The following is a 15,473-nucleotide window of genomic DNA, read 5'->3' as shown; positions in this document are numbered from 1 at the left end:
TTGGAGTGATCCCATCTCAGCCAGGGGAGGAGGAGATGGCAGGAAAAGTGGGAGTGAAGTGAAGCATGGCTGGGGCTTTGAGAGACATTGAAAAATATAAGAGTTTTCCTTTCCTCCCCACCCCTTGGCTTCTATATTTGGGAGGGACTCAAGTGGAAACTAGATAATCCCTTTTTGGGTGTATGGTAGTGGAGAACTTTATAGAGGAGGGGAAAAGGAGTCTGAGATCCTTCCCAAATTTGACATTTTTTGATTTGGGGATGGAATGATGACCAGAATTTTTTAGGGAAGGGGAAGAAACCTGATTTAGAATGAGGAGATTTTGGCTTATGTACCCATTCTGTCACTCAGCTGGCTGATTCCCCGAGCCTCAGTTTCCCCATCTGTGAAATAAGATTGATGTGGGTGTTCTTATGTTCTCTACCAGAGTTCACATGCTCTCCCTGCTATCAAGGGCTCATATTCCAGTGAAGAGCTCTTGATAGATAGATATGAATAGAAATAGATATGGGGTAGAGGCAGTCAGGGAGCGTCACTCTTGATGGAAAGTGACAAGAGATAGTGACTGGGCCATAGATAGAAAATAGCCCATCTGCAGGGGACTAGATGGCTTCAAGGAGCAAGACTGAATGTTGTCAGCTAAAGACGTTAGTCTATATATAGACTATGGAATATATAGAATATATAGAATATAGACAGAAAGTGGTTTGCTGCAAAGTGTTCAGCTACAATCTTTGCTTCTGCTTCGGGAATCAGCAAATGATGCTGGATTGTATAGTGGGCTAATTTTTGCCATTAGCATTCATAGAAAGACTCTAGGAATCATTTGCTATCGATATCCAGTTGCTTGGGGTAAGGGTTTTTCAAAGCTGTTGAGTATCTCTTTGACTAACTTCTGTTTCTTGACCTCCCCCTTTTTTCTATCTAGATTTTCTTCTGCTGAAATGGTTAACATGATTTAAATTGTGCATTTTAAGATTCAGGGTAGAGATTGAAGGGGGACAGAAATGCTTCCTAAGAAGTTCCTCCTTCCCTTACTATATTTCACCTTGAACATCTCTCCCTTCGCCTAGTCCTTATACTGTGGTATGTCTGAGAAGTATTTTTTAATGGTATAATAATAATAGTGATTATCACAGATAGAGTACTTTAGGGTTGGCAAAGAGTTTTTCATATATTTTCACATTTGATCTTAAAATTTACTGATGAGGAAATTGAGAATGATAAGATGATGACTTGCCCAAAGTCACATCGTAAGTTTCTGAGGTAGGATTTGAACTCAGATCTCCCAACTCCAGGTCCACTATGTATCTATTCTCTCCTCAATGCCATCTACTTGTTTCCAACTTTTGCTTTAAGTCAAGAAGATAGCATATAGTTGTGCCCTTAATAGCCCATTGCTAACACATTCCCTTCTGAATTAAATTAGCCAGAGGAATAATTTCATTGAATCATTGTCTTCTCCCAAAAAGCTGGCTTGACGGGTTTGGTGGAAATAGAGAATCATTCATAGCAGTAAGTGGTGGGAAATAAAATAGTCCTTCTTTTGTTTTTAATTGGTTTTGATTATACAGTTGCTGATGCCATCTGTGTGGGGCATATTTCATTTTTAAAATAATGTGTATTTATGCTTTTTTGTCCTTTTTAGGAGTCTTATTTGCTTTGAAGGTTCTGAACAACAATTATAATCCTGGAGGACACACAAATATTATGGGACTATACATACCCAACAAGTATGCCTGTTGGATGGAACTGTTAATGATTCATTTACTTACCCCAAAGTAAGTGTTGACTATTTTTTTTTCTTTTTGAGAATCAAAATGGAAGAGCTCAAGTTTGGCCATGAAATGCTTCAGAAGAAATGGAATTAACTCCCATTATATTGTTGGAGAGTGTTACGTGCTCATTTCTAATGATGTGTACTGAAGAGAAGAGTAGACTCACAGAATGTTTGAGGTGGAAGGGATGCTAGAGATTGTGTAGTTTAGCTTAATTTTTTTATATATGAGGAAACAGAAACTCACAGGGTTGCAGAAGGGGTAGAACTGGGGCTAGAATCGTGGCCTCCTATTGGAAAAATACCTTAGTAACCTCCCTCTGTTTTTGTTTTTGTTAATTTTGTTTTATTGGGCCCATAGTCTAGAACGAATTGGAGGCGATCCCATCTCAGCCATCATTACTTATAGCAGCACTATCAATCAGTTAACCAATAAACATTTTCTATTAGGACAATGAGGTGGCATAGTGGAGAATGTCAGCTTCAGATGATTACCAGCTAATTACCTCGGCAAGACACCCTCTCAGCCTTAATTTACTTATCTGTAAAATGGAGGTGATAATAATAGCTCCTATCTTAAAGAATTGTCATTTTGGAGGCAGCTAGGTGACTCAGTGGATTGAGCTCCAGTCCTGGAGGCAGGAGGTCCTAGGTTCAAATATGACTTCATACACTTTCTAGCTGTTTATGGGCAAATCACTTAGCTCCAATTGCTCAGCCCTTACCATTCTTCTGCCTTGGAACTAATACTCAATACTAATCCCAAGACAGAAGGTAAGAGATTTTTAAAAATTTGTCATGTGGATTAAATGAAATCATATTTGTAAAGTTATATATAAATTCTATCATCATCATCAATAATAATGATTATTATAATATGTACCAGATATTTTTCTTGAAGTCAAAAGACACAAATGAAACCACTTATGCCCTTAAGGTACTTACTATTTTATTGGGAGATTTAATATTTATGTATACATAGGTATATGTGGATATACATATACATGTAAGTACATATGTGTATACACAGAGACAAGTTTTATATATATGTATATACATATATACACAAAATATTTGAAAGTAAGTAAAATGTTATTTGTTTTGAGAGAGTGCACTACTAGTAAGAAACTAGACATTTTTGCTATGAGCACCCTGTAACATTGCTTGGGAAAGAGGAGACTATGGAATAAAGAAAGATAAATTTGAAATTAAACAAGAGATTCTAGGAAAGGGGGATCATGGCATCATAGATATAGAGCAGGAGGGGACCCCAGAAGCCCTCTAGTTTCCAGGCAGCCAGTGACAAAAGCAGGATTTGAATCCAGGGTTATCTGACTTCAAATCCAATTCTCTGTCCCCTGCCTCTCAATGTATCTTCTTGATTTATACATTTAATGAGTGTGTTTACCTTTGAGAATAGTCTTTTCTTTGCAAGCCTGCCAGTCTGTGAGATTGTATAGTTTTCTGGCCTTCAATCTCCCTTTGGTGCTGATTCCTGGTCTTGGACAGACATCATTTGAAACATATTGTTCTCCACTGGCAGTTTAGCTAAAAGAGCATAACAGAATCATCAAAGTTTTCCCTTTCAAAAAAGTCCAATAATGTCTGACCTTTTATCATTTGAATAGTTCTTTCTCACCTTGTCACACCAAAGGACCTCTGATGGGTTTGATCTAGCTTGGGATGGAAAGCAGGGGCTTTCTCTAGAGACACTTCTAGATGACAGTCTCCAGCTAATATTCATATGCAAATTCTTTTTCTTAGCACTTGAACTTTGAGATCTCCTACTGAATTGAACAGCAAGGTCCTTTAGCATTCTTAGGCCACTATTTCTGAGGAATTCTACTTCTTATCATTAAAAAGGCAGAGCCTTGTTTTAAGTGGTAAACCCACTGTGAGGAGAAAGACTTGACATACTGAAGGGGAAATGATGCCAAATTTCTCTGCCTTCAGGTTGGTAAGGACAATGCTTTAGATTTCCAAGAATAGGGGCTTAGAATGATAATTTTGTATATCCATACATCTGCATATGTATGTGTACAGATGAGATCTAAGGAAAACAATGGACAAGGGCAGGGGGTTGGGAGTAGCTTAACTACAAGCCAGTGGGAACATGAGAGGAAAAACATTTTCTGCTTTGTTTTATGATTTATATTCTTATAACCAATCAAAATTTTCATTAGACATAATCTCTGTTTCTTTAGATGAGAGCCTGCCTTTGTCAATGGCTTGCCTTTTGGAAGTGAAAAAGCTGTTAGATAGAAATATTTTAGCAGAATGCTGACTTGAGGAAAACAGGGTTGGGGTCAGGTTATTTTTCCTTGTTACTGATTTTACCAAATTACTGACACTTTAAATGGTCAACCATTAGCCCTGCTAAGATACATTAAAGGCATTAGATTATCTTGGCAGGAGTATAGCCTATCAACAACTTGTGTTCTGTCCTCTGAAGTCATATCATATAGAAATACTGTCCTTTATTTAAATAAAGCTTATTTGACTTAACAGAATGCTTTGACTACAATTACTTCGTGGGGAGAAGAGTCACTAGCTTTATATGGGGGAAGAAATGCTTTTCATTTCTCCAAAAATTTGTGATCATTGCAAGATAAAGCACCTACTAGTAGTTTGCCAGGTGTTGGGGATAGAAAAGACAAAATAAAGCCAGGGCAGGGTTTCTTAACCTGGGGTTCATGAATTTTTTAAAGACATTTCAAAATAATTCTGTTCTTTTATAATTCTAATTCCATATATTTTATTTTATACAGTTTAAAATATCATTCTGAGAAGGACTGAATAGGCTTCACTAAGGGGCTCATAAAGCATATAAAAAGTTAGGAACCTCTGTTATTGTAAAAAGCACACAGAATTTGGAATCAGAGGACCCTATGATTATGCTACCTGTGGGACCGTGGGCAAGTCATTCATTTTTCTCATCTCCAAATTCAGGATTTTGAATCTCTAAGATTTCTTGTCACTCTAAATCTAAAAAAGGGGGAAGAGGATTGATTGCTATGAAGCTGGGGTTGGGGGATGGAGGAATGCCAGGGTGGGCAGCTTCTGGACTCTTCTAGCCATTTTGAATAGGCCCATGAATTAGAAGGAAGGGATGCCCTAGTAGCTGCCATTTTCCAGTTGACCAGATTGCTTCCCTGGTTGGGGATGTCAAAAATGCCCTGTTCTATTTATTTTTATTATTTATCATTATCCCTTTTCTGGACCAAACTTGACTTTGACCAAGTCCAGTGGTTCAGACCAAGGACTGGAACAAAATGAGACACAGACCTTCTAATGTTTAACAAAAACAAAAAAAAAGTTTCCTTAATGGTAGCAAGAGGCAGCCTTCCTCATCTCCATATGGAAATGGATCTGATTAGGAAGGGTGTGCTGACTCATTTCCTTGGCATTGTTACATCTATCTAATTTGAGAGACACAATTTAGTACTGGCCAGCTGGGATTTTTATGCCCCAGGCACCCCAGAAGCTTCTTTTGAGGGAGCCTTGCTCTCCTGAAAAGATCAAGGCTCAGGTGTGGCTTCTCTACCTGTTTAGGAAAATCTAGCCCAGCCCGTGTTTCAAGGACTCTAGTCAGTGTGGCTCCTACCACAACCCCTGTCTGGCTGATGGGAAAACTAATACTCAGAGAGGTTGTGGCTTTCTCAAAATAACACAGCTAACTTGTTGATAGAACTCAGACTTCCTGACTCCTAGCCCAGTACCCTTACCACAGTATCACATACCAGCATCATATAAACACTTAGTGTTCACAGAAGAAATAAACCTTATGCAGCCTATCCACAAATGGGCATCTGAAAGACCTCATCATGTATAAGTCTTCCATTTGGATTCCATGTTATACTTTCTTCAAGATGGTGGTGAATACCTTTGGAGACGATGTGTCTCTCTTTTTTATGCTTTGAGAGGTAATGATAATTAGAGGATTTTTTTTTTAACAAAGTCCCTCTTCATATAAGAGTTAACACTTTTCTTTGAACAGTCCTATGAATTGGGCAACTCAAATATTTTCATCCCCACGATACAGATGAAGAAACTGAAGTCCAGGGTGTATATGTAGCTTGGCTGAAGCCACATCTAGCTAATGGTAGAGCCTGGATTAGAATCTGAGAATAGCATCTATGGCTCCAGTGTTCTTTCTATGACATTATTGCCACCTCCCACATGACTATGATGGATCGCTTCTGAGATTGTAGACTACTTGGCGGCATTATAATTGGGATGTTGCTAATTGGGAATGAGCAATTGAACTTTGACTCTCCTCAAAAGTACTTGCTTGAATGAATGAATGTTTGGACCAGTTTTTAAAGTGTATGTTTTCATCACAAAAATAAATGATAAAACCCTGCTGGCACTATGAGTACCGTGCTATAACTGACTATGAATCCCATATTCTTTTTCTAATTTTACTGTGTGTCCTTAGGAATATTCTCTAACATTTAAAAGAAAAGTCAAAATGGAGCTCTTTGCGCATTGAGAAATCTAGGGTGTGAGAGAACAAACTTTGGTTCCAGAACCACAGGATATTTATCTGTGCTTAAATCAGTGCTATCCAAAGGGTTCCAGCAAAAAGGGAAAGAATTAGTGTTATGTTTTAGATCCATTGATGTCTCAGACATGTCAAAATTCAGTGAAAGTTATGCTGTGAATCATATAGCCCAAGTCCCATCCACTCAGTAGCATGATCCATGTCTCCTAGAGTTTTATGTCAGTAGGGTGGAAATCAGGCAGACCAGGTTTGGGGGGAACCTAGGGAGAAAAGCCCACTATCACTTTTCTTGGCAAAGATCCTGATCCTGGAGGGGGTTGCCATTTCCTTTTCCAGCTCATTTTACAGGTGAGGACACTGAGGCAAAGTTCAGTAACTTGTCTAGGATTACACAGCTAGTATGTATCTAAGGTTAGATTTGAACTCAGGAAGGTGAGTCTCCCTGATTCCAGGTCCAGCATTCTATGCACCATGGCGCCATAAATTTGTAAATTACCCTTCTTGAGAACTTGCTGATGGCTAGCACTAAAGAGAGAATGAGCAGATTGCTCTGTCCTTGAACAGGAGTCTGTGGTCACAAGCTGAGGCAGAATTCACCCCATCTAGAATTTGAGTCCAATCATTCATAAATGACCAGACATGTATTTTCAGTTCAGGTTTTCCTTTAACCAGGATATATCCCAAACCCTCCATCACCTTTAGTTAATGGTTTGGTCAACTACTGTTAACAAATAATAATAATTATTATTATAATAATTCATTACCTGGTTGCCCATGCTTCTGGTGCTGAGAATTTCTTAGCTCTGTCCAACTAGGAAGGGCTTTGAGAACTTGAATTCTTTTGGCATAGCTTTAGAGTATCCAAGGGCGACAGTTATTTCCACACCTCCAGGAAACTGTAAACAAGACTTTCTTGGTGTGTGGGTGTGTGGGGTGGGGTATTTTGTGAATAAAATAGGGTCACTGAAGCCCAAAAAAGAGGGGTCCTTTTGTACAGAGGGGAAAATAATGAATGATGTCTTAATGAGAGCTACTTGTTCCCATTAAAAGGAAAATGGAGAGACATTTGGTGGGCATAGAGTAAACTGCAGTATGTTGACCCATCAGTTGTCATACCTTTATTGAACACTTAATATCTTCAAGCATTATGCTAGCTACTAGAAATATAAACACAAAAATGAGACCATCCTGCCCTCAAGGAGCTTGTATTTTAAGTACAAAAACTGAGATATCCTTGCATTCAAGGAGTTTATGTTCTAATTTACTAACAGGAAGTAGCCTAAGGGACTGATAGAAGAGTCTGGGATATTATGATGGAACCAGGTGGTGGCTTGGTGAGATGGAGAGATAGTGAGTACCTGGTGAGTGTTACACTAGGAATGGAATGTAAAGAGACCTAGAGGAAAAATGACCTCCAAGTATATTAGGTGCAAGAAAGTGGTTAAGAATCACACAGGATGAAAAGCAAGCCCTATTTCTTCACTTTATAGTTGGAGAGACTAAGGGCTGGAGAAGGAGGTGAGTTATCCAAGGTCCCACAGATTTCAGGTTTTGGAGCTGGGTCTTAACACAATTTGTCTGACTACAGATCCAATGAACTTTCTACTATACCATAAGTTATCTTCCCTGATAATGTTTAAGGCCCCTGAGGGCAGAGTCTCTTTGTTTCCTTCTTTGTTTCTTTCTCTCTCTCTCTCTCCTTTTCCCTTCCTTCCTTCCTTGCTGCCTCCTTTCTTGCTTCTCTCCTTCCCTTCCTTCCTCCCCCCTCTCTCTGTTTCCTTCCTTGCTTCCTTGCTTCCTTCCTTCCTTCTTTCCTTGCTTGCTTGCTTGCTTCTTCCCTCCCTTCCTTGCTTCCTTCCTTGCTTTCTTCCTTGCTTCTTCCCTCCCTTCCTTGCTTCCTTGCTTCCTTGCTTCCTTCCTTGCTTCCTTCCTTGCTTCCTTCCTTGCTTCCTTCCTTGCTTCCTTCCTTCCTTGCTTCCTTCCTTGCTTCCTTCCTTGCTTCCTTCCTTGCTTCCTTCCTTCCTTCCTTCCTTCCTTCCTTGCTTCCTTCCTTGCTTGCTTGCTTCCTTCCTTGCTTGCTTGCTTCCTTCCTTGCTTCCTTCCTTGCTTCCTTGCTTCCTTCCTTGCTTGCTTGCTTCCTTCCTTCCTTCCTTCCTTCCTTCCTTCCTTCCTTCCTTCCTTCCTTCCTTCCTTCCTTCCTTCCTTCCTTGCTTCCTTCCTTGCTTCCTTCCTTCCTTCCTTCCTTCCTTCCTTCCTTCCTTCCTTCCTTCCTTCCGCTGGAGGAAAACTTTCAGGAAAACTCCCTCCTCCATCTTTTCTCAGTGACTTATAGGCTTCATGAGTCGCTAAAGGACTGAGAATTCTCGCCGATTAACCTAGAATCACACAACTGGCATGTATCATAAGTGGTAATGAACCAAGACCTATGTGTGGCTCTGAGGTCAGCTCTTTCCACGGGGCCAGGCAGGCACTTGAGAAACTCTTGTTGATTAATTGATGGGAAGTCATATTCTCTGGCGGGGAGAGTTCTTGAACTGATGAGATTACAGGGTCCTAGAAATATCCCCCCTAAAAAGACCTGCACACGTGGGGGGTGCCAAGAAGATAGGTACATGTGTGTGAGGGTGTTTTAATGATGCTTTAAATCATTACTGGGTGAATATTTGTGTGATCATTAACTTCTTCCGCCCTTGCATTCACATGCTTTCAGAAGAAGTGTTCAATTAGCTACCTAGCATGATTTCAAAGTAAGTTTTAATTTAGTAACAGGAGGACATATTGCCTCGTGTAATTGGACGGACCCGCAGTGGCTCTATTTGGAAATACACATGTCTTTGATAGAGGGTGAATTAGCCCTGTGTTGGCTTAAGAAATTTCAGTACTGGGTACATGGACAAAAAAAAATGGAGACTTTTCATAGGATGTAAAAGAGACAATCCGTTTTTTAGGGCATGTATTACCTAATGGTTTGCCTTCCAAGGAAGGAGGTAAGCTGTCTGTGGAAATAGGGAAGCAGCTGTTTTTTCCAGTGGACCACAGCCCTGAGATGAGACCAGGGTTTGCTACCCAGGCTTCAACTAATTGGCTGTCATGCTGTGATGTAATTGTGGGTATGTGGATGATAACACCTACCTAATCTCTGCCTTAACTAAGAGTGCTGTTAATGATCAATAATAGGGTTGTGGTGACAGGTGTGAATATTTCAGATAATAATGACTATAGATTGTTTTAAGGAGATTAAATCAATGTAAGAAAAATAATCTGTCCTTACTTAGAAACAATGCCAATAAACGTGGCTAATTAAAATGTAGAGCCAGTGTGTTTTGTGAGGAATTTGATTCATTTTTAATCATAAAACCAAGTGTTAAATGGAGCAATTATTTTGACTCGCCTTTTTTCCCCTCTTACTAATATTTTTTCATTAAAAAACGATAATGAAGCTGGTGAAGTTTAGTTATTTCCCTTTGGAGTCTTTAGGATATGCACTTTGGCCTCCTTGGAAATGTTTCTGGGAGAAACTGTTGTAGACACGCGTTATACAATTAAATATTCCCTTTCTCCTAATAAGATGAAAAATCAGATCTCTAGGGATTTTCTGTGTGTTTACGGAATCTTTCCCATTTCAATGTAGAAAAAGAATATTTTATATTCAACCCTTTTACATTTGCCCATTTTTTTTTTGCCCTCCTCATTTGAAGAATTAAGTGATTTTAGTTTAGAAGTCATGGGAGTTAGAGTTGTTTTCCTATTTTAATTCTGCTTTGGGTCAGATTATGCAGAATTAAGACCGTCTGTCCTGTGAAGTCTCATCATTAGTTCATCAATTATTCTATGGTAAGCAGCTGAGAACCAGCTACAGCATGAATGGTTCTACCATTAGAAGGTGGTTTCCCATTAGCTATCTGAGAAAGAAAACAATAAAGCTCCAATTTATCTCTTGTTAGATGGCTCTTCTATTCCCTTCTGAATTCAAGAGGCTAGAGTTTTACTTTCGAAGGCAATCTGTGACTTCAAGGTCAAATAAATAACATTTTTTCATGTTTTTGAAAAATGAATCCTTTCTGCTATTCTGGGGTTATTGTCATCTTGAACGATATGAATGGTAGCTATGATTTTTTTTTGAGCAATCTCATTTTAAAATGTAAATTAATACTATTTGATTTAACATGGTGATGCTATTTCTCACACAAAATTCAATAAAGCGTTCTGTCTCCCACATTGTTTTTAAAAAAAGTGATTTGAATTCAGATTTCTTCTGTCCATTCTTCCCCGAAGCTAAAAATTCAGAATTGGTTTGTTGTCAATGGTTGTTGTTGGCACCAAGAGCTTTAAATATACCTCCTGTGACCGGTAAACTTTGTAGGCGATTCAAATAAGCCCTTTTTAGTATTTTCTGGACATCTGACTTTTATTTTAAGAATTCAGTGACTCTATGTATCAACATGTCTTTTTCTTACAGTTAAAAGATCACTGTTAATATTTTATGATTAAAAAAGTATTTTGTACAGCATTAAAAAAATGAAAGTACACATTTAAATTGTTCTGCTTCCCTTTGTAATGCATCCCAAGTGACAGTAACTTTTTGTTTGTTTTGCTTTTGCCAAGGAAAACTTCCATCAATGTAGTAGTTACTGTACTGGTTGAAAAAGATTGTTTTTATTGTTGTTCAGTCATTTCAGTCATATCTGACTCTTTGTGACCCCATTTTGGGGGTTTTCTTGGCAAAGACACTGAAAAAAAGATTATACTGTTTGTTCAAGAGAATGTAGGTTTTGAAGAAAATCTCCAAATACAAGTCAGTCTCCAGAGTTCTTATGGGAAAGTTCCCAGCATATTGGGAAATAGATATACTTGGGGAAAGAACTCATTGAGTCATCGTAGACCGAGTAATTGAATATCTTTGGACACGAGGGTCATATGTCTTCCTCTCTATCAAAGGATTTGGTGAAGCATTAGTTGGTAAATGTACCCTGCGACTTGCTAATGAAAGACTGTGTATGTGTATAGAATCTGCTTTCATTGCACATATTTTTATAGAAACCGAAGAGGCTGTTGACAAACAGTATTTTAAAAACTTGTCAGGTGTATGTGTTTTTCAGATGAGTGTTAAATAATTCAGGACTGTGTGCAATGGGGAGAAAAATGACTTTATAAAGTAGGAATGCTCTTTTGTACTGAAAATACGATTAAGGCTCTGAATTGGAAGTGGGGTAGCATCTGCTCCCTCTTTTTAGTTATGACCAGTGTTGTATGGATGGAAACCTGTCTGACCGGGTCTCCCCTTAGATTAGCTCAGAGAAATTTAAATATAGAAGCAATGTGTGTTCCCTCTGTGGAGCGAGTCTGCTCTCCTGCATTTTTCTAACGTGGTGCTACTGTGTATCCCATGTCAAGTGGTTGGAGTTTTATTATAAAATTCATCATCTACCAACTTTCTATGGGGTGCCACTGAGTCCAAAGTAAGAGAGAGCAAAAAAGGGGCAGGTATCTTTGAGGGAAGGTTGTAAAGAATCTTTTTTGGAATTGGAGACGTCATCAAGGGTAGAGAAATTAAATAAAACATTATATAGATGACTCAGTGAATTGAGAGCCAGATCTAGAGATGGGAAGGTCCTAGGTTCAAATATGGCCCCAGGAAGTTCTGGAGAAGTCACTGAACCCCCATTGCCTAGCTAGTCCTTATGGCTTTTCTGTCTTGGAACCAATGCAGAGGATTGATTTTAAGATAGAAAATTAGGGTTAAAAAAAAAAAAAAAGAATCTTTTGGCTTCTCAGAAGTTTGACCTTCCAAGATGAACAGATAATGAGTTTATGTTGTCCATTGTGTACCGAGCTCTGTATGAGAGAGATACCAAAGAATTAAAAGCATTTTTCCTGCTCTGGAGAAGCATTCAGACTGGTCAAAGGCGAGAAATCAGGAGGATTGGGAGTAACTGTGGCTAGGAATCGTTGCATGATTTGAACAAGTCACGAAATTGCTCTCCCTTTTTTTTTTCCATCCCTCCTATTTGACAAGGCTCTGCACATGAAAAATGGTGTGTTGACGGGAAAATGCGTTTATATGAAATAGCTAAGTGTATATAATACAAATGACACTATCACTCAATCCTGGATGCTTTGCAGTCTGGCATTCATCTCCCCTCCATACCCCCACCCTGAAATGGTTCTCTCCAAGGTCTCCAGTGAGCTCAGGTGCCAAATTCAATGAATGGCCTTCTCTCAGGCCTCATCTCCCCCTGACCTTTGGGTAACATTACATGCTGGAGACCCACCCCCCACCTTCCTGATACTCTCTCTGCCCTTGGCTAGTGGTTTCTTTTACTTCTCTTCTCACCTCTTTTATTTTATATTTTCTCATTCCAAGTTTTGAATAATCTAAATAAAAATTGGAAAATTAGCTTTATCCTTTTATTTTAATTTTTTCCTTAAAAATGGAGGTCAAAATTGTTTTTACATGTAATTGAGGAAAAAAATTAAATATTATTAAAAATAAAATACAAGATAATGGCCTTGACAAATGTCAACAAATGGAAGGATTTCCCTATACAAAGATCAGAAAAGAGGTTTGAGGAGTGTGTGCAAATGAAACCAGTATATCTTCTCTATATACTTTTATGTATGTCTCTATCTATCCATGAATATACATATACATCTATATAGTTATATATTATATATATATTTCAAATTTAACTGGATAATTCTATCACTTCTTTGCTTTTCCATGTTCCCTTCAGAATTTCTTTCTACTCTCTTTTGTTCATTTTTAAATGATTCATTAATGTCCTTTTCTTCCTTTTTTAAGTATTACTGTCACTGCTCTCTTTTTCCTCTCCCAAACCCCCCCTCCCAAAAAAAAAAAGTTCTCTCTTGTCAAATCACACAACACATCCTCCCCATTGTCCATGTCTGAGAATGTCTCATTTCGCAGCCCTGGTTCAGCACTACTTTGCCAAGAGGTAGGAAACCAGATTGATCATCAATCTTCCGGAGTTGGGATTGTCTGTCTGACCTCTTCTTTATCTCTTTTGATGTGTTTATGCTCTTCCTTGTGTGTCCCTTCAGTCCTTCACAGTGAGTATCACCCAAAGATTTGTCTGTGTAATTTTAATAAAACAAACCCATTGCCTTCCCTTTTAGAATCAATATTATGTATTGGTTCCAAGGCAGAAGAGCAGTTAGGGTTAGGCAATAGGAGCCAAATGACTTGTCCAGGGACACGCACTTTGCTCAGTTTCAGTTTTCCTATGTCTTCTCATGTTTCTCTGAGTTCTTCATCATTTCTTATGGTGTGATAATATTGCATTATATGCCTTTGTATCGCATTTTGTGCAGCCATCTCCAAATAGTTGGTACTGACTTTATTTCCAATTTTTGGTACCACAAAGGTGCAGCTATGCATATTTTGATATACACAGGACCTTTTTTCCTATCTTTGACCTTCTGGCTGATGGATTCTCTTGGTTGGAAGGCACAATCATTTTTCTTCTACAATTCCTAATTGTATTTCTGAAAGGTTGTTCTAATTTGTAGCTTCACTCACAAAGTTTTAAGAGTGTTTATATTGCTCTATCCTATCTAGTATTGACTGTTCCTGCCTTTTATAATCTTGCTAGTTTGCCAGATGTGGGCTAAAACCTTAGAATTAATTTGCATTTCTCTTATTTTTAATGATTTGGAGCCGTCATCTGTCTGGTTGTTTATATTTAGCAGTTCTTTCATTGAAAAACTCTTTGGACTCCTTAGATATTATTGCTAACCTGAATGATTATAACATTCAAACTATTTTTCCTCCAGTTTTTTTCTCTTTCATATCCATCTTTCAGTGTCATCTTAAAGTTTACATGAACAGATAGGACAGATCTCATCTGTCTGCTGTTTGTTATATGTGGGTTAAAAGAAAGAATTCAAACTAGCTATACATATATAAAATTAAAAGGTTTGATTAGCTAAAGGGAGAAGGGAAGGGGATCAGGGAATAGCTTACTTCTAACCCACAACAGTTATTTAAAACTCTAAAACTTTCTATAATTATTCTAAACTAACTAATTTGAGTGAAATTAAGGTTAGGGAGGGATTGGTAGGGGCAAAGACAAAAGGGCCCAAAGAATCTCACAACATAGGAGTTCTCTTAGATTCAAACAGCAATCCCAGAAAGATGTCAACAACAACAGCTGAAATCCACTTCTCTGTAGCAGCAGCAGTAGGAACAGGTAGAAATGTCAAGAAAGCCAAAGAAGAGGGATCCACTGACTCTTTGGGTTCACCCCAGAAATACCAGACAGATACCCTTTCTGGGTTCTCCTGACTGCTGGAGAAGAGCAGCCTCTCCTTCCTCCAGGGTCCACTGTCTCCAGTAACTGGCTCTGTGTTCTGTCCCAGATCCTGGGAGTCCTGAGTGGAATGTTGGTTTGCAGCATCTTTTGCATTCAGCTTGCCCTGATTAAATCCTTTGCTATACTGTTCAAAAATCTTTAATGTCCCCCATCATCTCAAGGATAATATGTGACCTTCTCAGCTTGGCATTAAAAGGCTTTCAGTAATCTGGCTCGAATTTACCTTTTCATCCTTATTTTACATTATTCTGTCTCACATACTTTGTTCTACTCAAATAGTGCACCTTGCTTTATCTTTTACATAATGAGTCTGCCACCATCCAGGAGTGCAACTTGAACTCATATTTATAGTGTCAACCATTATCTCCCTACCCTTCAGATTTTCTCAGAATCAGCTCAGGCACCGTTTCTTCTTATCAGGACCCCAAAGGCCATCTAAAGTCCAACCCATACCTAGACATCAATTTTCTCTATCTTCCTTGGAAAATGGTCTTTCAGCTCTTGCCAAGAAGAGTCTTAAATGGGGAAGACCCTGCCCCCTTCCTGAAGCAGTCCATTCTTCATTTGTATAGCTCTGGCTGTTGAGGAGCTATTTCTTAGTCAACTCTAAATTTACCTTTTTTATAATTTCTAATCTTTGTTCCTGGTTTTACCCTCTGGAGCCCAAGCAAAGCAAGTGTCTTCCAAAATCACTCATATACCACTATCATGTCTCCATTGCATCATTTCTTCCCCAAGAGAAGCATCCTCAGAATTAAGATGGAAATTACCCCAGCTCAGATTTCTTCATAGCACTCTGCAATCATATTTTATAATGTAACATACCTCTGTGTATATATTGGTTTCTTTTAGTAGACTT

At 38.6% G+C, this 15,473-nt stretch overlaps 1 protein-coding gene across 12 annotated transcripts in view; it reads left to right on the top strand.

The window, feature by feature from the left end:
* The window catches only part of RHBDD1 (rhomboid domain containing 1), a 181,729-nt gene that overhangs the window by 57,920 nt on the left and 108,336 nt on the right, over positions 1–15,473 (top strand). For all 12 annotated transcript variants that reach the window (XR_008914050.1, XR_008914049.1, XR_008914048.1 and 9 more), the window contains exon 3: positions 1,649–1,781. Coding sequence is in view for 9 of the 12 variants with exons in the window: in XM_007502170.3 (XP_007502232.1) it covers positions 1,649–1,781 (133 nt within the window). In the remaining 3 variants the exon portion in view is untranslated. The remainder of the gene's footprint in view (positions 1–1,648; positions 1,782–15,473) is intronic.

The sequence above is a fragment of the Monodelphis domestica genome, chromosome 8 (assembly GCF_027887165.1).
Source record: "Monodelphis domestica isolate mMonDom1 chromosome 8, mMonDom1.pri, whole genome shotgun sequence".
NCBI lineage: Eukaryota > Metazoa > Chordata > Mammalia > Didelphimorphia > Didelphidae > Monodelphis > Monodelphis domestica.
This window is presented reverse-complemented; position numbering and strand designations above follow the sequence as displayed.